Raw genomic sequence first — 22,484 nt, 5'->3', positions numbered from 1 at the left:
CCATTTGCTTCTCTTTACCATGAACTTTGTGGGTGTGTTAAGCTGTAATCGTGTTCTGTAGTATTTTAGTATTCCACTTCTTTTGGTTGAAGAAAGTAAATCCAATAAAGCTATTGATGGAATGGAGAGACTTGAATGTTACTAAGTGAAACTTACTTCTTAACCATACATACAGTTATTCAGATGTTGACCGTGAAGTTAACATTTTTAGTAGCATTTATACTTATGTCATGAACTAGGTTTAAGTTCCAGGTTAATTACTTAGAATTGTCTCATGTTTCCTGATTTTAGGGTGGAGATGCTGCTTTTTTTGGAAGTGAAAGGTTTTTTTGCATTGATGGGCATTAAGATTTTAATGGATAAATTGGATTTTGACATTACATTCTAGAGTAGTTATTTCAAAGGAACTATTTTTGAACTTTCTTACCCTGTAGTATAGTGTACTATGGGAAGGCAGTTTTATAATATGGGGAAAAACAGTACAATAAGCTACTCTTTTTTAAAAAGTAATTTAGTAAACACCTCACTGTTGTGCTAACCTTAATAGGCAGTAGGTCTTGCTTAAATGAGCCTTTTAAAATGGCTTGTCATTTTATTATCCCTGACTGAAGATACTAATGGAACTGTTTTTGTAAGTGCTCTTTGAACAGTGCTGTCATGTCTGATTTCTCTCAATTTGTTTTAATGAAAAAAAAATTAAGACTTTGGTTATTTGTGTTCCGGTCAAAAGTCTGACTTAAGTCACTTTTCACTAATAATGTTCTCATGTCTTTGTGTGGGGCTGCATTTAAGTTGAAACTCTTGAGTCTCAAAAATAATTATGGTTAGTCTTACGAGATTACAAGTTGTCATGGGATTTACATTGTCTGTCTTGCTCTTTTTCTCAGTTTTCCTGACATCCATTTTCTGTTTTGTCTTAAGGTTATCTTTTATCTTTACTTCTCTTAACCTTTCCTTTTACAGATCCACCCTTTTCATATGTGCTATAAAGAAAAGTAATTGAGATCTCTGTAATCCAAGAGTCATTTCCTTAAAGTATGATCATTTAAAAAATTTTACATATTCTTAATACTATTGTATAATTTCCCTAAGGGAAAGGATTAGTCCTTAAAAAAAAAACAACAAAAAAAAACTGGCTTTTCTGTATTACACAGCTTTGTCTGTACCATGAAGCGCAAAACTGCCATTAATAGTAATATTGCTACTTCGAAATGCTGGTTTTAGAAAACCCTCTTAAAGGTTTTGATCTTTTAAAATAAAGTATACATGAAAATTTAGAGGGTCCGTTAATGTTTGCAGTTTTTCAGCTGCCATTCTGTATGGCATTTTCTATAAGACCTACCAAGGAAACTGTCATCCAAAAAGGTCCACTTACTCTTGTCTTTATTATTCTTAAAGCGTAAGTAGTTTATATAGTATATCTCATCTAGAACTAGTTTCTTTAGTATCTTTTCTCAGTTTCATCTCTCTTGGTGTGCAAAAACATCTTCTGTAATTCCAGTCACCTCTGATAGCATTTCTGTGTCTTTTTAACTTTGTTACATCTTTTTGTAAAATCTAACTAAGTCTTGCCTGCAACTTTTTTTTATACTTCTCTATCACTGTATGTCCAGTGTTCCCTTGCTTTATTCGATCATTGGTGGAATTGGTCCCATAATAGACTTGTAACTATTGAATATTGCCCAGTTTTTAATGTAATAAAGTTTAATAATATTAAACCACGAGTGTTTAGGTGTATGGGTGATCAAATGTATGAAACTTAAGAGAGCAATGCTTCTTAATTGAATTATGTAGCAAACAACTTTAGACTTAACCTTGGTATATAGTTGTGATTATAAAAAATTATTTCATCAAGAACATTTGTTATGTATGTCATTTGATATTTTATGAGAATCATATGTAAATGCTTTTCAAATTCATCTGTAACAATTTGAGATAAAATAGTAATTTAAGGAAGACAATGACAGTAATTTCATCCAGAAACATATCTTGGGGGATTGTGTTCAGAATTTAAAATTTCCAGGTGAATGGGCTAATCTTGTGAAAAGTTTACAGAAATCTGTGTAAGCACAATACCATTTTCATTTTTACCTGTTTTGAGCTCTAGAAGGTTCTGTAGCCCAGAGTATTAAATGAGCTTTGATGGATGCTAACTTAGAGGGGAGTTTCACTTCTTTTAAATCACTTATACTTCCTGTACCTGGGTTTTTTCTTTGGCGTTCTCCTATTTCTATATTGACCATATTTAGTTTTCCTTACTTTTTAATATTAGAAATGAAATAAGCACTGCCTGATACAGGATGGATAGTAAGAAGGCAGTTAGTTGTATGGCTTAAATTTGTGCAGAAATCCTGAAACTAGGAAGTCACTTATTTTTCTTCACATCTGTCTTTACCTCAAATTGATTTTGCTGCATAAAGGTCTCGACTATTGTGTTTGGTCTTAGATCTTATACCTAGGTACTTGGTCCTAAGCTTCATTTACTTGTGATTTTACTTGGTTCTTTCTGATAGTAATAATAGGTCTCATTTTCTAAAGCAGAATACAACTGATTCATCTGACTTGCTGACCTTGATTTTTTGTTTGTTTTTAGTCTTCTCCTGGAACTTAAACATCATACTATAGGGTGTATTTTTATTCTTCCAAAAGAAGAGACCCATCTATATTTTTATTGAAATTTTGATGTACTCAGACATCTAATCCTTCAATTGAAATGTTTTTAAATTCAGTATGGAATTCCCTTTAATAAACTTTGGCATGAAAGACTACTTTTTAAATATCTATATGCAGGCTCTGCATACATCTGGAATCTGTTTAAGATATGTAATAAATTCCTTGTAAGTTTGAGATCTTAAATGTTTTTTTTTAAATCAACATGATGCATAAGTTTTTTTTCTAAAAAAACAGCATCTACTTAAAGGGATTTATGACTAAAATTGCTTATTTTTCTACAGAGTTGTCTGCTGGTTCTCAGCTTGAAGAAGATTCTACAGTCCTTATTGATCCTTTTTCTTGGCGTTACCATTTTTTGAAGCAAAGTTAACCTAGTTTGCTAGTTTGAGCTTTCTTTTTGGCCTTCTTTAAAAAAAAATTTTTTTTAAGTCTATAAACTAGACAAGAGATAGTTCTACAATGTCCAAGTCATTCCAGCAGTCATCTCTCGGTAGGGATTCGCAGGGTCATGGGCGTGACCTGTCTGCAGCAGGAATAGGCCTTCTTGCTGCTGCTACCCAGTCTTTAAGTATGCCAGCATCTCTTGGAAGGATGAACCAGGGTACTGCACGCCTTGCTAGTTTAATGAATCTTGGAATGAGTTCTTCATTGAATCAACAAGGAGCTCATAGTGCACTGTCTTCTGCTAGTACTTCTTCCCATAATTTGCAGTCTATATTTAACATTGGAAGTAGAGGTCCACTCCCTTTGTCTTCTCAACACCGTGGAGATGCAGACCAGGCCAGTAACATTTTGGCCAGCTTTGGTCTGTCTGCTAGAGACTTAGATGAACTGAGTCGTTATCCAGAGGACAAGATTACTCCTGAGAATTTGCCCCAAATCCTTCTACAGCTTAAAAGGAGGAGAACTGAAGAAGGCCCTACATTGAGTTATGGTAGAGATGGCAGATCTGCTACACGGGAACCACCATACAGAGTACCTAGGGATGATTGGGAAGAAAAAAGGCACTTTAGAAGAGATAGTTTTGATGATCGTGGTCCTAGTCTCAACCCAGTGCTTGATTATGACCATGGAAGTCGTTCTCAAGAATCTGGTTATTATGACAGAATGGATTATGAAGATGACAGATTAAGAGATGGAGAAAGGTGTAGGGATGATTCTTTTTTTGGTGAGACCTCGCATAACTATCATAAATTTGACAGTGAGTATGAGAGAATGGGACGTGGTCCTGGCCCCTTACAAGAGAGATCTCTCTTTGAGAAAAAGAGGGGCGCTCCTCCAAGTAGCAATATTGAAGACTTCCATGGACTCTTACCGAAGGGTTATCCCCATCTGTGCTCTATATGTGATTTGCCAGTTCATTCTAATAAGGTGAGTTAATGCAACAGATACTTCTAATTTCTTTTACATTGTAGTGACTATTCTGTATTTACCTATATCTTTTACTCTAATTCTGTAGTCTGGTGACACTGAGTTGATCAAGAATTTTTATGCTTTTGAGAACACTTTATTTGGAAGGTAATTGTTTTTGAGCATTAAACCAGGGCTTTACATTAATATAATCTGCCTAGATGACTTCTAGCCACAAAGCTGTCATCCACTGGGATTATCTTGTTGGTTTTTGGCATCAATATGTTCTTCTTAACCATATATTTAAGCAGGTTTTTTGTCTGCTTTGTTGAATTGTTTTAAGTATTTTTTTTTTTTTTTTGCAGTCAATGTGCTCTGCCATTCAGGATGCTAGATTTCAGCTCTCCATCTGTCTTGATTGCTGATTTGTATGTAGTAAAGATGTATTCTTGAACAATTCTCTTTTTTTCCTTATCTGTGGCTACAGGGAAAGAGTTAATGTAGAGCCCTGGTGTTTGTTTCAGTATGTTTCATATTTTAGATTAGTTCATTCTTCTTTTTTAATTTCCCTTTAACACAAACTCTCATACTATGACTGAAATTTTTCATCATTTTTTTTCTCCTTTTCCACAACTTTCTTAAACATACTTCAAAACTCACTTTTTATTATCCCATATTGCATCTGTCCCTTTAGAGACTTGGAAAAATCAACTACTGCAGTATCCTGCTCTATGTTCCTCATAAGCATATTCTTTTTCTGACTAGGCTTAGACTTCTGGTATAGTCATTTGAGAGGAAAAAAAAAATATATATATATATATATATCTAATTCTCCTTTGCTTTAATTATCACATCTAGCAAAATGGGAGCTTTTTCAAAATGCCCTTATAAATACATTGTCCTTTCTCTTCCGTTTTCAATGTTACTCGTTCTCACTGAATTTTTTTCGATATATAGTGCAGTTGGCTTAAAAGTCAACATAACAGCACTCTAATAGCTTGATCTATGCTCTCTGACCGTCCATATTTCCTGATGTGCTGTACAGTTATTCTACTTACCATGTTGCTGCCATGAAATTGATTTGATGATTACTGTTCAGGGTTTTTTCTTTAAGGTAACATCTGGAAGGGTCATTTCTTTTTCATATCTCTCCCTTTAAAATGCATTTTTTAGTGACTTGATTTTTTTGAGTAAACTAAATCATAGATGATGAGTGATTTTGTTTTTAATATTCTATTTAAAAGTATTACCAGTCACTCCCTTTTCTGTTTCAATGTCAGTATTTTTGCCTCAGATAATTAAGAGACTTCTTTTATTTGAATTTACAGAATACTTTGAAAAATGTCTTTAAGAAGTTAATTCTTAGCCAAGTTTATGTGTTTCTATAATATAAAAATCTTTTGAATTAGTGTATAATAGTTTAAGTACAGCACAAACAAGGAATATTTTAATCTTTAATCCAAATAAAATAAACTAACATTGGATGCTAAATTTAAATTCCTAGATTAATTTTTATTGAAGACGTAGCCCCAAACTCATAAAAGTTAAGGAATTTTATTTACTAGGTGTCTTTAGTGTTGTCTTTTTTCCAAATATGTTGGATAAAGTTTTAGCTCTGCTGGGAGTTGATATAATGAAAAGGTCCACAAAACTTTGGTGACTCAGTTTTTTCTGTTCTTGCCTTTTTGCAGAATTGGCAATATGATCAGTGTTCTCAGATAGGATCTCTAAATTCCAAGCAAAATAGCTACAGTGTCTCAAATGAAAGTGATTCTGAGGGACTTAAAATCTTTGCTAATGGAGTCCTCATACATCAAGAGCTGTTGCTGGAAATCTTATTCTGACTTTGAGCCGTATTTACCCTTGTTTGCACATAGAAAAACACTAAAGGAACACAAAAGGAAACCACAAGAGGGCTTTAATCAGAGAAAAGTTTCTGTATTATATGTGATTAATCTTTTCTCTCCAAATTTTGCTGCCTATTAGTTCCTGAACAATAATATTAATAAATCACTATAGTTAAATGAGTCTAAATTAACAAAAGAACAGTTTTAAAATATCTGATGAAACTTTGGATTCAAGAGTAAGATACCCTGCCTAGTGCAAGAAGTATTTTAAACCTGTAAAAATGCTTAAGCCCTAGCTGGTTTTGGTATTATGCCACAGTATTGGGAACATTTAAGAATTACTTGAGGCCCTTTGATTGATTGATTGATTTACAAAATTTATATTTGTAGATTGGGCCAATTTAAAGAAGTTTAAGCACTTGGATTCTCAGTGTATTCCAGTTTCCTTAACATAGCTCATGTTTTCTGGGTATCTGTGTTATTGAAAAAATAATTATTTACCTTTAGTTGTGGTCCTTTCTCATTTTATAGCTGATAGAGAAACAACGACTTGAGAGAAAATTCCTGTGGTGAAAGTAGATAATGAAAATTTTTAAACATTTAATCCTGCTCTCTGGTATTGCTGCATAACTTGGAAAATCTGTTCTTTTCACTGAGTGGTAGTGTTAAATAGCTTACATGAGCAAAACTTCATCTTACTATGAAATAAGGAACTTTTAGGTGAAAAACGTGATCTAATTTGTCATCATTATTTGATATTTTAAGTGACTTTCAGTGATGGTGTTGCTTTTATTTCTTTCTAGGTCATTTTAGAATGTCAAATTGCTTTTCTCCACAACCTCAAACTTCCCTCAAATTCTTTTCACTTTAAAGCAAAGTGCCCGCTACAGCCTTTTCATGTCTTGTCACTTGGGTTCATATTTTTCCTTTTAGTATTATTCTAGAAGCCCTTAAATTCTTTATTCTGCCATTCCAGAAGTGCTTCTCCAAAATTATCCTTTCTTTATATAATTTAGGTATCTCAAAGACATCAAGGTGAATATAGTTTTCCTATAGAACTTCTACATTCAAAACGTGAATCCTTTTACCTTAATCTGATGTGAAAGCTACCTCAATGTAGAATCAAGGATATAGGTTTTTTAAAAACCCTTTTGACTCTTAATCCTCACTTTAAACCAAAGATCCGGTGTGGTGTAGTGCAGATTAGGAATGGGTTGGTTTGGGAGGTACATAATAATTCTTTGATCTTGGCCTTCCTTCTAGTACTTTGAAAGACCAGCTACACTTTTACCATAAGTTTGAAACTTTAAAGAGCATAGAGGATTGGATATAAATAGTTTTCTGTTCAACTAGATACCCTTTCCATCTCCTATGAATTAGAAACGTGCCTAATAGGGTAACTTTTACTCCTCTCCCAACACACTGCTTCTCAAGGACATTTTAAATAAAATCTGAATATTTTTAGTTCAGAAAATTCTAAGTTAAGATATTTGTTTAATCCCTCTTAACGAATTTTGTGAACTTTACCTATGGCGCCTCTTCTTAACAGCCATTTTAAAAGTGTCCTCCAATAAGTCAGTGGTCTGTTGCTTTGCAAGTACAAACTTTTTATATCCCAAATAACTGGTTGTGGAGCCAGCTGGAGAGATTTCAAGTTCCTTAGCTATTAGCCATTATTTTTAAAAGACAATCTAGATTTGAGATACAGCTTCCATAGTTCTTTCACAGGATTTTAGTTAATTCTTTTAGGGCAGAGGAAGTTTGTAAGCTGTTGTAATATAAATCCATTTTTTTTTAATTAGGTTTATAAAATACCATTCTGAAGCTTTTCAAGAAGGTATCTCTTGTAATTTGGTTTCTTATTTTAGTTCAGCTCTAAGTGAGACCCCCTTTTAAAAACATTGCCTGACCCTGTTTTATATTCCAAATACAATGTATTAGGTAGTGTGGATGTGACAAAACTTGCCTCATTTTGTGGGAATTTGTAAAACAACGGTACTTGTAAAGCAGGAATTGTAAAACGAGATAGCTTTATAAGCAGTGTAATGACAGTTCATTTTTTTTTTTTCTTTTTTGAGCACTTCTTATGTGCCTGGCAATGTTCTGATAAGCAGTTTACCTTTAGTCATTCACTTTACACAAAATCCTAGGAGAGTATTGAATCATAGTAAATTTCAATAATACATACCAAGGATTCATGTCTACTAAGTGGCACCTTGGGAATGGAATGCAGTCTGACTGCAGAGCCTACTTTTCCTAACTCCTCTTTCTTCAGTTGTCTAAAACATTGATCATTTATATGTGCATTTTTTAAAAAGGAAAGCTTATTTGCATAAAATAGGGAAGAAGTTAATCCCTTAAATTAAAAATAACCACAAAGGAGAACAAATATCGATGAATATAGTGTTTCCGCTCCCTAAAATTTGGAACAGACATTCCTGAAATTTGCTTTTTTACTTTTGGGAAATATAATGGGAGCTTAGTTTTTTGATAAATGGGGAGCATTTTCTAGAAAAGCCATTCCTGTTGAATCTTAGCTTTTCATGGCTGTAGTACACTTGGAACATGCCTCAAAGCTGGATAAAATGATGAAAGTCTATTTTTAACTACATTTATAACATTTCTAGAAAAATAGAAGCATGGATATTTTACCATAGAGTTATATAAAAGCAGTTCTAATGATACAATATATATAATCCAATTTGGTCCACAGCAGAGAATAGTATGTCTAGCTGATCTCAAGGTCAGTTATTATTCTTGATCTTTATTAACTCTATCTCTTCCCTGTCAGGTCTATTAGTATGTTAACCAAGTTATCCAGTTTTTCCAAGAATGTGCATGGCGTATTTGAGGGCAGGATCATGCTACAAGGATTCAGAGAAATGGTTTTAAATTAATTCATTGTGACTAGTGAATGGTCAGGTGTTTCTACCATCTGTCATACTGCATATAAATTAACTTCCTAGAGTTTGGTTCAAATGAAAATATTTTAGCTTTATTTTTGTTAATTCTACTAATTTACTTTGCTGCAGGAGTGGAGTCAACATATCAATGGAGCAAGTCACAGTCGTCGATGCCAGCTTCTTCTTGAAATGTAGGAGTTTGAAATACCTTTAAAGCATCCGTACCGTGAATCAGAAACAGCCATTGATTGGTTTTGGGGAGTTCATCATTTGCTTGTAATATGCACATTGTTACCACTGCATAGTTGATACTGACCAGAGTTTACCAATTATAAACAAAATGTTTAGATGTGGAATCTCTCTTTTGGAATATTAAGTTCAGTGATAGTGGTATTTTGTTATTTAATATTACTTGTAGGACAAATAAACAATGGCTCTTTTTCTACAAATTGCAAGAATTTTTAATAGACTTAAAGATGGCCTTTGATACATAGAATATTCTGACTCAAGCATTTTCAATAACAGTTAATACATGCTCTAAAAATATAGAAGATAGAGAAAAGGGGAAAAGTCATTAGAAATTACAAGTTGTCAAGCAGAATCCGTCAATATATATTTTTTGCTTTTGAGTTACCTTTGGTTCTGATTTTAAGCTGCTGGAATGGAATTGAATTCATAAAGCATCTCCCTGCCTAAACACACATACCCATTGTTTACTAGAATGCCAGTTTTCACATATGTCTAGCTCTGTTGGGGCTTTCTTTTCTTTCTAGTGTCAACAACTCAACTCTGTTTTTGGTATTGGTATTACAATTGGAGAAGGAAAATCTGTGGTTGGTCCTTATTTCCCTGTATACTCAACATTTCCAATTCCCCATGCAGCACTTTTTCCTCCTTATGACTTACCAAATAAATTTAAAAATTAAACTTCAACATATATTACCTACATTTTCAATACAGAACAAGTTTATTCTTGTTCATTTGGATTATTTTGTAGTTCTGGAGGTTTTTTTGGAAGTATCTATATGATATGTTTTAAACTGTAATATTTCTAACACTTAGACTCTCCTATAACTTCACTAATAAATAAACTCTGTTTTAAAGGCCAAACAAGGCTATTTTGTGAAAAGGACAGTTTTATTTTAAAGTTAATTTTCTGGTCTCTTTAAAGCTACCCAGAATGGAATCCTGACAATGATACAGGACACACAATGTAAGTTAAAATTTTTAAGCTCTTGTTTATAAAGGAGATCATTATAAGGAATTCAGGTTAAACTTTCAAAATTTATAAACAAAAAATGTTTTCTGAGTATCTTCATTAAGTATGAGAGTTTGGTATAAGTCACTGTGGGTAAAAGAATCTTTAGAATTCTAATTTTTATGTTAGTGATTTTTATTTTATTGTTATTATAGCTTTTTCCCTAGTTACTTCACACATATAAATGCCTACAACGATTGGAATTATAATCACTAAAGGGGTATTTTAACAATAAATCTTAAATTATTTCTGATGGACCTCTTTGTCATTCATTACATTTTATGTCTCACGTTACTAGGGGTGATCCATTCATGCTGCAGCAGTCTACAAACCCAGCACCAGGAATTCTGGGACCTCCACCTCCCTCATTTCATCTTGGGGGACCAGCAGTTGGACCAAGAGGAAATCTGGGTGATTATAAAATTTGTTACCTTTCCCTAAGAGCTTTTACCATAAAAATGAAATGCAGTGATTAGAGGTAAAAGAAGGCTTGTTGAAAAACTATCCAAAAATAACATCGTATCACATGAGAAGACATGGTTCTTACTATATTTGTGGTAACCTCTGATTTGTGTTAGAAAGATGTCCTGTTTTCCTGAGGCGCCTGGGTGGCTCAGTCGGTTTAGCGTCCGACTCTTGATCTCAGCTCAGGTCTTGATCTCAGGGTTGTGAGTTCTGGCCCCGCATTGGGCTCCTGGCTGGGTGTAGAACCTACTTTTAAATAGAGAAAAGAAAAAGAGGGGTGCATGTGTGGCTCAGTTGGTTAAGTGTCCCTACTTTTGGTTTCTGCTCAGTTCATGATCTCAGTGTCCTGAAATGGAGCCCTTTGTAAGGCTCTGCACTCAGCAGAGAGTCTGCTTCTCTTCCTCTGCCCCCCCACCAGCCCACTCTTGTGTGTTCTCTCTCTCTCTGTAAAATCTTTAAAAAAGGAAGATGTCTCATTTTTCACTTAAAACTGTTAAGTATAGGGCGCCTGGGTGGCTCAGTTGGCTAAGCGACTGCCTTCGGCTCAGGTCATGATCCTGGAGTTCCGGGATCGAGTCCCGCATCGGGCTCCCTGCTCGGCAGGGAGTCTGCTTCTCCCTCTGACCCTCCCCCCTCTCATGCTCTCTCTCTATCTCATTCTCTCTCAAATGAATAAATAAAATCTTTAAAAAAAAAAAAAAAAAAAAAACTGTTAAGTATATTTATTATAAGATTAAAAAAACCACTTTTTCTCCATAAAGGTGCTGGAAATGGGAACCTGCAAGGACCAAGACACATGCAGAAAGGCAGAGTGGTCAGTAATACAGCTCTTTCTTTTACTTTGTTTTTTGGGGAAATGTAATTTAACTTCGAGATTTCTATAAATTGAACCTGTATTGTAGTTCTTTATTATAGAAAGACTGCTATTGCTTAAAAACCATCAGGCTTTTACATGACTTTTTTCATATAACCATAGTATAGAGATCTCACCTTGAGTGTACCAAATTTTGCTGCCCATTTATGTGTACAGTATTCTATTTAAAAATAACTGCAGAGGCTTTCTGAAACTTTGGGATATATCCCAGTGAATCTGATTTCCTGTGTAGTTTTAAAATTCTCTAGAATGTTAATGAGTAGTTTTAAATACTTAATCTGGTGTGGTTAACTTTAGACTTGAAACTTCTAATATATAACTTGTTTCATCTTGATTCTAAAGAGACTTCTTGACTTGATTTTTTCCTAATGGATAGGAAACAAGCCGAGTTGTTCACATCATGGATTTTCAGCGAGGGAAAAACTTGAGATATCAACTATTACAGCTGGTGGAACCGTTTGGAGTCATTTCAAATCATCTGATTCTAAATAAAATTAATGAGGTATGAGTTGAAATAAGTGTAGTATTTATTCATTACTAATATATTTCCTGAAGGAATTACATGATTTTGTATTATAAAAAGAACTCAATATAATTTTAAATCATTAATACGGAATTTAATAGAGAAAAAAGCAGAGTTGAAGTATGTCAATAACATTAATTTCTCAGCCTAATGGATTATTTAGTAAATTTATTAATTGTGGTCCTTAAGCAGTAAAATTGTCATTATATTATTTTAAGGGCTCTTTTATAAAGGATGATAATTATTTGAGAAGCCATTCTAAACTTTTACCAAAATGGGTGCCAAATTATTGTTTCAAATACAGTAGACATAATGACACTTGAGTAGCATGAAGATAGTAAAATCTGAGATGACCTTTTAAAAAAATAGCAAATTACAAAAACTAATACTGTAATGTATGGTGATTAACATAGCATAATAATTAAATAAATAAATAATAGCAAATTAGCAATGTTGGTTCTGTTTTTAGACTCTTAAAAATGCTTTCTAATGATTAAATATATCTAGAAAGACTTGGCATTGTTCTTTTGTTTCAGAAATGATAATTTTGTCCAATTTTAGGCATTTATTGAAATGGCAACTACAGAGGATGCTCAAGCTGCAGTGGATTATTATACAACCACACCAGCATTAGTATTTGGCAAGCCAGTGAGAGTTCATTTATCACAGAAGTATAAAAGAATAAAGGTAATTACCGATTTTTTCCAGATTTGTACCACAAACCATTTAATACATCATTTTAATATTTATTAACTTTAGCTACTTTAAGTTGTTGCTAATAACTAGAATTACCTTATCTATTAACAAATAATTATAGCATACCTGTCACCATTTGATTTGCCTTTTTTTATTTGTGTGCTTGTTTATTATTTAGAAACCTGAGGGGAAGCCAGACCAGAAGTTTGATCAAAAGCAGGAGCTTGGACGTGTGATACATCTCAGCAATTTACCTCATTCTGGCTATTCTGACAGTGCAGTTCTCAAGCTTGCTGAGCCTTATGGAAAAATAAAAAATTATATACTGATGAGGATGAAAAGTCAGGTAATACCACATGTAGAAGTTTTTAAGGAGGATCATGGGGGAAGGGAAGGAAGAATAAAATAAGACAAAATCAGAGAGCGAGCGAGACAAACCATAAAAGACTTTTAACTAAAGGAAACAAACTGAGGGTTGCTGAGGTGGGGGATGGGGTAATTAGGTAATGGGCATTAAGGAGGGCATGAGATGTAATGAGCACTAGGTGTTATATGCAACTGATGAATCACTGAACTCTGCCTCTGAAACTAATAATACACTATATGTTAATTGAATTTAAATAAAATTTTTTAAAAAGTTTTTAAGAGGGTGCCTGGGTGGCTCAGTTGGTTGAGCGACTGCCTTCAGCTCAGGTCATGATCCTGGAGTCCCGGGATCGAGTCCCACATCGGGCTCCCCGCTCAGTGGGGAGTCTGCTTCTCCCTCTGACCCTCTCCCCTCTCATGCTCTCTCTCTCTCTCTCTCTCACTCTCTCTCTCTCACTCTCTCCCTCTCAAATAAATAAAATCTTAAAAAATAAAAATAAAAAGTTTTTAAGATTATTTCTCAGTGCTTCAAGGTTTTTTGTGTGTATCTTCATTTTTAATAAAGGGAGAATAATTATCTTCTCATAGATAAATTTTAAATTTTCCTTGCCTAACTGATAAATGATATTTTTTTAAGTCACAGTAGATTCTCAGTGTGTAAAACAGTTAGTAAATACTGAGAAACTATAAACTGGAAAGTAAAGATGGTATTCCAAGTTTGCATCCAAAAAAATCTCCCCGTGTGTGGATGTAGGTATACTGTTTCTTCCTTGCCTCAAGTGGTATTACATTATACTGTTGCTTTCCACTTTATATGTGATTCCATTGAGTAAACTAACAAATTTAACTTCCTGAGTTGATGGATATTTAGAGGTTTTTGGACTGTACCATTGGTGCTATGGACTTGGCAACATATACATTTTTACATATTTGTATCATGTAATTGAAGGATAAATTTCAGAATTAGAATATTGTATCCTCATACTTTCTTTACTTTGATACTGCCAAATTGGTCTGCAAAAAATACCAGTTTATAATCACTTGTGGTTTTTCGTTTTAAAAATTCAAGAGTGGGCACCTGGGTGGCTCAGTTGGTTAAGCGACTGCCTTCGGCTCAGGTCATGATCCTGGAGTCTACGGATCGAGTCCCGCATCAGGCTCCCTGCTCAGCAGGGAGTCTGCTTCTCCCTCTGACCCTCCCCCCTCTCATGTGCTCTCTCTCGCTCTCTCATTCTCTCTCTCAAATAAATAAATAAAATCTTTTAAAAAAATAAAAAATAAAAAATAAATAAAAATAAAAATTCAGAGTAAAAAAGCATCTTTATTTTGTTGTTGTTAACTCTTGTATATGGCATTTTGAGTTTGTATCTTTCCAGACTTTTTAAGTTAATTTTTTCTTAGAGTATTAAGTAATACCTTGTAAGCTGATTGCTTTTTTTTTTTTTTTTTAAGGCCTTTATTGAGATGGAGACCAGAGAAGATGCAATGGCAATGGTTGACCACTGTTTGAAAAAGGCCCTTTGGTTTCAGGGGAGATGTGTGAAAGTAGACTTGTCTGAAAAATATAAAAAATTGGTACTGAGGGTATGTAGTAATGGATTTGTCATCGTTATAAAGCTTGTTTCACATATTTCAAGCCACGACATTCTTAAATACTTTTATTTGTTAAGAATATAGGATTTGGTTATTTAAAGATAGCAACCTTTTTTCCCCTGGTATTCTTCAGTAGAAGTTTGTTGTTGTTGTTTTTTTAATGATGTTACGTTAAAAATGCCTTTATTGCTTTTATCTATTTTAAGATTTTATTTGAACTTGAGTTCTGCTACCAAAATACTTACTATCCACTGGCTCTATGCTCTGTTGAAATGTTGATTGTAATGAACTGCTTACTTACATTCTTAGGTATGGTTACTGGGATTGAATAAGCTTAGTTGATATAAAGAATGTTCCTCAACTATTAATTAATTGCATAATTATATAATCTGCACATGAGCATATTCTAATACATTTATTTAACTGATACAAAATTTTGTCTTTTAGATTCCCAACAGAGGCATTGACTTACTGAAAAAAGATAAATCTCGGTAATTTCATTTTGTGTGTGTATATATACTGGTATATTCACCTTTTGTTTTCCAACTCAGGAGAATTAATTGAGGGGGTATCCTTTTGATTTCAGGAAAAGATCTTATTCTCCAGATGGCAAAGAATCTCCAAGCGATAAGAAATCCAAGATTGATGGTTCCCAGAAGACTGAAAGTACAACTGAAGGTAAAGAACAAGAAGAGAAATCAGGTGAAGATGGTGAAAAAGATACAAAGGATGACCAAGCTGAGCAAGAACCTAACATGCTTCTTGAATCTGAAGATGAGCTACTTGTAGATGAAGAAGAAGCAGCAGCACTGCTAGAAAGTGGCAGTTCAGTGGGAGATGAGACAGATCTTGCTAATTTAGGTGATGTGGCTTCTGATGGGAAAAAGGAACCTTCGGACAAAGCTGTGAAAAAAGACGGAAATGCCAGTGCTTCGGCAGCTGCAAAGAAAAAGCTAAAAAAGGTAAAGGAAGATTGTATATTGACCTGTGTTGATAGAAAACTAGATCAGATAAAAGTTTCATACTATTTACACTAGCAGGGTCAGATTAAAGAGAATTAGTCACTTATATTAGAAAAAGTCAGTCATGAACCATAATATAAATATTTAAAAGTAAACTCTGCAATAAATAGGTTAAATAAGACTTTTTATAATAGTTGTTAAAAAGTGTCAACTCACAGAAGGAAATTTTTACTAAGGAAGGAGGAAGACCTAAATCTACATTTGTGTATTATAGTGGTAGTGTATAAGTACAGGTAGGCAGCCTTTTAGTCCAGCTTGTTTTTAAAAAGATGGGAGATACGAGTTTATAATAAGTTAATTGACCCAAGATACTTAAAACATTTTGCCACTCACTTAAAAATTATTAAACTTGGGGCACCTGGCTGGCTCAGTCAGTGGAGCATGCAACTCTTATCTTGGGGTTGTGGGTTTGAGCCCCAGGTTGGGTGTAGAGATTACTTAAAAATAAGATCTTTCTTTTTATTTATTTTCTATCTATTTATTTTTAAAGATTTTGACAGAGCAAGCGAGAGAGGGAACACAAGCAGGGGGAGTGGGAGAAGGAGAAGCAGGCCTCCCACGGAGCAGGGAGCCCGATAAGGGGCTCGATCCCAGGACCCTGGAATCACAACCTGAGCCGAAGGCAGACGCTTTAACAACTGAGCCACCCAGGCGCCCCCAAAATAAGATCTTTTTAAAAAATAAATAAAAATTGTTAAACTTAAATTTTCCTATTTGAGAAAGAAACATAAGCTATATTAGATAATTCAGTAGCTTTTAAAACATTTTTCTTAGAACACACGTCACAGATAAGCATATAAGGTGAATACAAATATAAAATTATATACATAGCATAAAGAATAGTAAAAGACCATGGTGTACTGATATCTGTGTTAAGGATTAGAACATTAAAATGCCCTTGAAGCTCCTTATGTTAAATGGCTCTTTCAATGAGATCTTAGTATTCCTGGTCCATTGGTCCTTTGTAACCAATGTTCAACTATTGGAAGACGAATTTTTAGCCTCCAGATTTTAATGGCTTGGTCACATAACAGTCTTCTTCTTCTTCTTTTTTTTTTTTAAAGATTTTATTTAAGAGAGAGCTAGCGAGCACGAGCAGGGGGCAAGGGCAGAGGCAGAGGGAGAATCAAGCTCCCTGCTGAGCAGGGAGCCTGACGCAGGACTGGATCCAAGGACCATGGGATCGTGACCTGAGCCGAAGGCCAACGCTTAACCGACTGAGCCACCCAGGCGCCTAGTCAAGACATAACTTGGTTTTAAAGTTATTTTTCTGGCTGAAGTGGATGATTGTCGTATAATATGTTTGCACTCTTAAGAGCTGATACTTATTACATGCTATACATTTTTATGAGCTCTTTGTGTATGCTAATAAACTTAATCCTCGCAGTAACTGTAAGCAGTAGATACCTATCTTTCTTAACCTGGTTTCATGAATGAGAAAATTTAGGCATAGACAAGTTCAGTAAATTGTCCTTGGTCATACTGCTTATAAGCGGCAGAGTCAAAATTTAAACATAGGCAGTCATGCTCCAGAGCTTGATTTTTTTTTTTTTTCCTTTTTTAACCACTACATACTTTAGACTGAGTGTTCTCTAAATAACAGTTGTATCATAAGATACTATCTTCCAAAGGATACCATTGAACTACTTTTATCAAATCACATTTTGATATAGTCCCTTGCAGCCTAATAGTTTTAAGAAGTGTAGAATACAATGTCCTTATTTATTTTCTGCTCTTCATGTGAGGCAAGCTTTTAATTATACAGTTTTAAAACAAAGCTGTTTAAAAAAAAAAAAAAGGACAGTGATTTTGGGAGAGAAAGGAAAAAGTATTTTGAAAGAATGAATAAAGACAAAGATGCTATCCCTTTCCCTTCAAGTAAAGCAGATGGAAGGGATGCTGCAGGATAATTGTTGCAGAGTAAATTTGTCTTTCTTAACAGCGTCGTTTCCCAGGGAGTATGGAAGGTTTTGTCACTCTAGATGAGGTTGGTGATGAGGAAGATTCGGAACTTCAGAAACTTCGTAAATCGGGCATGGCATTTAAATCTGGTGACAAAAATGATGATGGTTTGGTTGAAATTAAGGTGGACAAGATCGAGGAACTTGATCAAGAAAACGAAGCAGCGTTGGAAAATGGAATTAAAAATGAGGAAAATACAGAACCAGGCGGTGAACCTGCTGAGAATGCTGATGATCCCAACAAAGATACAAGTGAAAATGCAGATGGCCAAAGTGATGAAAACAAGGAGGACTATACAATCCCAGATGAGTATAGAATTGGACCATATCAGCCCAATGTTCCTGTTGGTGAGATTTAAGGCTTTGTTCTTCCCCTCTCACCCTTCCCAAGTTCTTAGTACTTGGTCTTACATAAACTCTGATACCGTTTTAAATTTTATTTCTCTGCAGAACAATTTGTAAATCTTAATTGATATATTCTTTCTTTTCCACTTAACCAGCTCTCCTCATTTTGTATTATCTTTTGTTACCATTTCACAATATGTTCTTTCTCCACATAAAGGTTTCTGAGTATTTCACATTGTTTTTTTTTTTTAATCTTTTATATTTTTGCCTTTTAAGAGTACAGTTAGGTGGGACCTTAAACATCAGTTAAGTACAATTAACTAATGATACGGTTTTTGTTTTGTTTTAGCTTAGGTTATATTGGACTTCTCACAAATATTATCTCATTCACATAATAATGACGGAAAAAAGATTTGAGAACACTAATTAAAATTTTCGATTTACTAAATTTGTAAGAATGTATGTTTGTGTTCTAGGTATAGACTATGTGATACCTAAAACAGGGTTTTACTGTAAGCTGTGTTCACTCTTTTATACAAATGAAGAAGTTGCAAAGAATACTCATTGCAGCAGCCTTCCTCATTATCAGAAATTAAAGGTAAGGCTGAATCGAAAGAGGAGAGTCCCTTTATGAAAATAGATCGTGTGTATTTATGCAAAGTAAAATGTGTATGGTACCTTCTGTAGACCCATCACAATGCCTTATCCTGGAGATGATACTTTTATTTTTATTTTTTATTTTTTTTTAAGATTTTATTTATTTGACAGAGACAGTCAGTGAGGGTGGGAACACAAGCAGGGGGAGTGGGAGAGGGAGAAGCAGCCTTCCCTCAGAGCAGGGAGCCCGAGGCAGGGCTCAATCCCAGGGCCCTGGGATCACGACCTGAGCCGAAGGCAGATGCTTAACAACTGAGCCACCCAGGCGCCCCTGACACTTTCATTTCTTTGTTGATGGGCCTTAAGCAGTCTAATGAATTCTAGGAACTTCTGTTGAGCCTTTTTCTATAGTACATTCTAATTAAATAATTGAATAATTTTCTAGCCATGTTATAAATTCTGTTATAATTAAAGTTATCTAAATATTCCCAAATGGGTATTGGAATATAATTTCTCTTATTTGGAAGATTCTGGAGGCCTGAAAGCCAAGTGGAATAATAAGAAGCTTTTTCAACTTTGTGAAGTGCCATGTCCCTTCATACTTAATGATTTTTATATTGCCATTAAATTATGTATTAATAATGATATTCTTTGAGTTTTATGACCAGTGGGATATAAGGATAAATGAGTAAATAAAACATAATGAAACATAACAAATTCCTAGTTGGATATTTTGAAATTTGGTATTTTACTGACTTCTTTAAGGACTGAGTATTAAAACAGATAACTAGGGAAAAACTTGAAAGGAGTTAACTCATTAATTATAAATAACCTGGTTTTTTGCACTGTTTTATAGTAGAGAGCTATTGAAGTATTCCGTTATCAAACATGTTCTGTGTGTTGATTTAGATGGATAAAGATAGCCTGGGGGGGGTAGATAGCCTTGAATTTAGGAAATAATGCCAGTTCTTGGCTGTGTCACTAGTTTGAAATGAAATCAGATGAATCCGATGAAATCAAATGAAGGTGTTCTTTGCTACCTAGATGTATCTTGCATTTAGCATATGAAAAAAAAATGGTGGTTTAATTCCATTAGTAGCAGAAATTGTGTATTACATGGAAGAGTATTGAAATACAAAAGTTGTCTCTTAATGCTTGATACTTTATAAATGATATGCTATCTAATATTTTCTAGCTATTCTAATTTTCATTTGTTTATTGGAGGCGGCTCTCTTACTTATTCCTATTTTAAAGGAACTTTGTCGACTTCACTAAAATGTATTATGCAATATAATATTTTGCTAATGATAAATAACTTGATACTTTACTGAGTGTTTTTTCCAATGCCTTTTAACCCTCTCATCAATTGGGAGTAACTATAGAGTTGAGAAATTCTACCCAGAAGTAAAGAAACTTCGGGTGTTTTAGATTTGGGGGGGAGGGTTACTTATTAATGTCTTAATATGTCCAAGAACTCTAGAAATTACAGGTGGAATACAGGGGTCACTGCTTTTGTAGGTGAGGTGGGGGTTTTTTTGGAACATAGCCGTAGTCATTCATTTAAGTATTGTTTATGGCTGCCTTTATTGCTGTAACAGAATTGAGTAGTTGAAATAAAGAATGGCCCACAGACAAAATATTTACTACCTTTAAGAAAATGTTTCCCCACTTTAATGGAAGATGCACTATTTGAATAAACACATGTTATTTTAACGCATGTAATTTTCTTGGAGCAGTGGCAGTTCTTCTATGCAAGTATGATCTTTGTTTTCTTATCTCTGTAAATTAATGTTAATTTTAAGTTGAAATAATCTTTTCACATTTTACCATTTTTTTATGTCTTATGTACTGTGATCTAGTTTTGTATACTGACTTAAGAATAACTGAATCTTTACAAACAACTGATAATGTTACAGTTAAATTACATTCAAATTCATAAACTTGGATAGAATATTTTATTTTGGAGTTCATCCATTTAGTTTTTCTTAGGTGACTTAATCCTTGTAATTTTTTTTTCTTTTCAGAAATTTCTGAATAAATTGGCAGAAGAACGCAGGCAGAAGAAGGAAGCTTAAGATGGGCAAGAAGCTTAACGATTTCAAAGAAAATAATGGTTCTTTGTTTTTAATGTTAACCTTTTTTAAATACAATACTGATAGTTAGAAGAAAACTATTGTACTCTTTTGTTTTAGTGGAAAAATAATAGATGTCTGTTCATGTGTTAAGTGTTACAGCAAAAATACATATACGGTTAAGTTAATGAAGAATTGTTTTTGTTTTATCAGAATGGTAACAGACCGAAGTACTTTGTAGAGACTGACTCGCTACTTAAGACAACTTGCACCACTAAGAAAAAAGATGTAGAATCCATTCAGAGAAATGAAATTTAGTTCCAAGCTTCAAAGAAATGTCAAAACTTTTGATTCCATTCAATAAAGAACAAAACCAATTGTATTTTTATTACTTTCATCTGAAACATTCCACATTTTAATCTGAGCCTTGCAGACTTTTCATTTGGAGTGTGAAGCTTTTTGGGTTGCTTTTTATTTGGAGATCTTCATTAATATGAGATTGGCAATTAAAAAGCAGGTGCAGTTTTCTTTTAATGTCATGCTGTTGTTTAGGTAATAAGAAATACTAAGTAATTGGCTTTAGATTTTTGTAATTTTTTCCCCTAAGTTCCTGCTAGATTTCGTATTCTAGTAGTCAATGTATTTTCAGTGAAATGTAAAAATATTCCCGTTCTCTTTGAGCAGTATTAATTTCTTGAGATCTTATTGCTTGTCACTTGAATCCTGTAGCTGTCATACATCTGGTATAAGCAACATTTGATTTTTGAAGTGTGTAGACCATCTCTTCATATTTCAAGATGTAATTTTACATTTCTGCATTTTAAAAACAGTTTGGCCATAATCTAGACGCACGCTTCTAATTCATATACCTGCACATGTGACCTTTGTGAACAGAAATTTGCATGTATAATCTGTGTTTACTTGTAACTTTCTGGTAATATACTGCTTATATCTGTGGATTCAAGTTTCTGAAGTGAATACCAATAAAAAAAAACCTAGGCCATGTTCATTGGTTATACATGTTTGGAATGTTAACCAATATTTTTGTCAGTTGTGGTTTTTATTCACTGTTACACTTTTTTGCATGCTTTAACAAATTATTACATTTTTAATCTAGAGTGTTCTAAAGACTGCTACTAAAGATCTGAGTTTTAAAGTTTTTGGTGCTGGTGGATTTCTTGTTCCTGTTACATAAAAATCGGGCTATTCGTGGTCTTTAAAAACCTTTGGAGGTTAAAACGCTAAGGGTGAAGAAATGGCAAAAGCTCATGTTTAGACCTGTCTAAGTATCAAATAATAAAATTGGAAATAACATGGAATATCAAGAATTAGTTCTACCAGCTTTTCAAAATCTTTCAGGGTTCTTGGTGTAAGGGATTTACCTATTGTCAAAAAACATTTTTAATTTTAAGAAAAACGAGAACTTAATAGGAATTCTCTTTGGAACTCTTAGGTCTGAATGTGTTTAAGGGATATATCAAAATTTCATGGTGTATCTCTGAAAGGCAGTTAACATTTTCTTAATGTGACATGCACAAAAAATCCTCGCCAGTTTATTTCTGCAGTTTAATATTGGCCTTTACTAATTACCCACTTTTGTTTAATTGCAACTGTTAACTAACAGCAAGCAACAGAAAACGTGTGTGTATTGGAATCCCTAATTGTTTCCTGTCAGTGATAGCTTTTTTTCATAGGTCCGACATTGTTGGCTGTAGCAAGCTGTAGAAGAGAAAGTTCAGTATCTTCATTTGATAACATTTAGAAAGCAAAAATTTTCATAAATAAGCTATTAGTATTTCCCAGATTATGGCAAACCTTTTTTCATAGGAATGTTTTCACTTAAACCTGGTATAAAGTTGAAGAACGTTGTTACCAGTATCATTTTAAAATGCCTTCAGTTTAATCTTAGGTTAATCCTCTGTGAAGGAAACCTTTAAAA

The 22,484-nt window shown here is 33.8% G+C and overlaps 1 protein-coding gene across 4 annotated transcripts in view; it reads left to right on the top strand.

Annotated features, from left to right (window-relative positions):
* Positions 1 to 21,584, top strand: part of MATR3 (matrin 3) — a 29,531-nt gene extending 7,947 nt beyond the window's left edge. For 3 of the 4 annotated variants that reach the window (XM_032425036.1, XM_032425037.1, XM_032425038.1), the window contains exons 2-15: positions 2,955 to 4,044; positions 8,903 to 8,964; positions 9,945 to 9,986; positions 10,330 to 10,442; positions 11,258 to 11,310; positions 11,747 to 11,872; positions 12,455 to 12,580; positions 12,768 to 12,935; positions 14,408 to 14,539; positions 14,996 to 15,039; positions 15,135 to 15,510; positions 17,513 to 17,879; positions 18,353 to 18,474; positions 20,498 to 21,584. In XM_032425036.1, the coding sequence (XP_032280927.1) occupies positions 3,133 to 4,044; positions 8,903 to 8,964; positions 9,945 to 9,986; positions 10,330 to 10,442; positions 11,258 to 11,310; positions 11,747 to 11,872; positions 12,455 to 12,580; positions 12,768 to 12,935; positions 14,408 to 14,539; positions 14,996 to 15,039; positions 15,135 to 15,510; positions 17,513 to 17,879; positions 18,353 to 18,474; positions 20,498 to 20,548 (2,694 nt within the window). In that variant the 5' untranslated portion in view covers positions 2,955 to 3,132 and the 3' untranslated portion in view covers positions 20,549 to 21,584. The remainder of the gene's footprint in view (positions 1 to 2,954; positions 4,045 to 8,902; positions 8,965 to 9,944; positions 9,987 to 10,329; positions 10,443 to 11,257; positions 11,311 to 11,746; positions 11,873 to 12,454; positions 12,581 to 12,767; positions 12,936 to 14,407; positions 14,540 to 14,995; positions 15,040 to 15,134; positions 15,511 to 17,512; positions 17,880 to 18,352; positions 18,475 to 20,497) is intronic. The other variant, XM_032425040.1, reaches the window with a different exon arrangement.
* Positions 21,585 to 22,484: the final 900 nt, after the last annotated feature.

Source organism: Phoca vitulina, unplaced genomic scaffold (genome assembly GCF_004348235.1).
Source record: "Phoca vitulina isolate PV1807 unplaced genomic scaffold, GSC_HSeal_1.0 scaffold32, whole genome shotgun sequence".
In the NCBI taxonomy this organism is placed as follows: Eukaryota; Metazoa; Chordata; class Mammalia; order Carnivora; family Phocidae; genus Phoca; species Phoca vitulina.
This window is presented reverse-complemented; position numbering and strand designations above follow the sequence as displayed.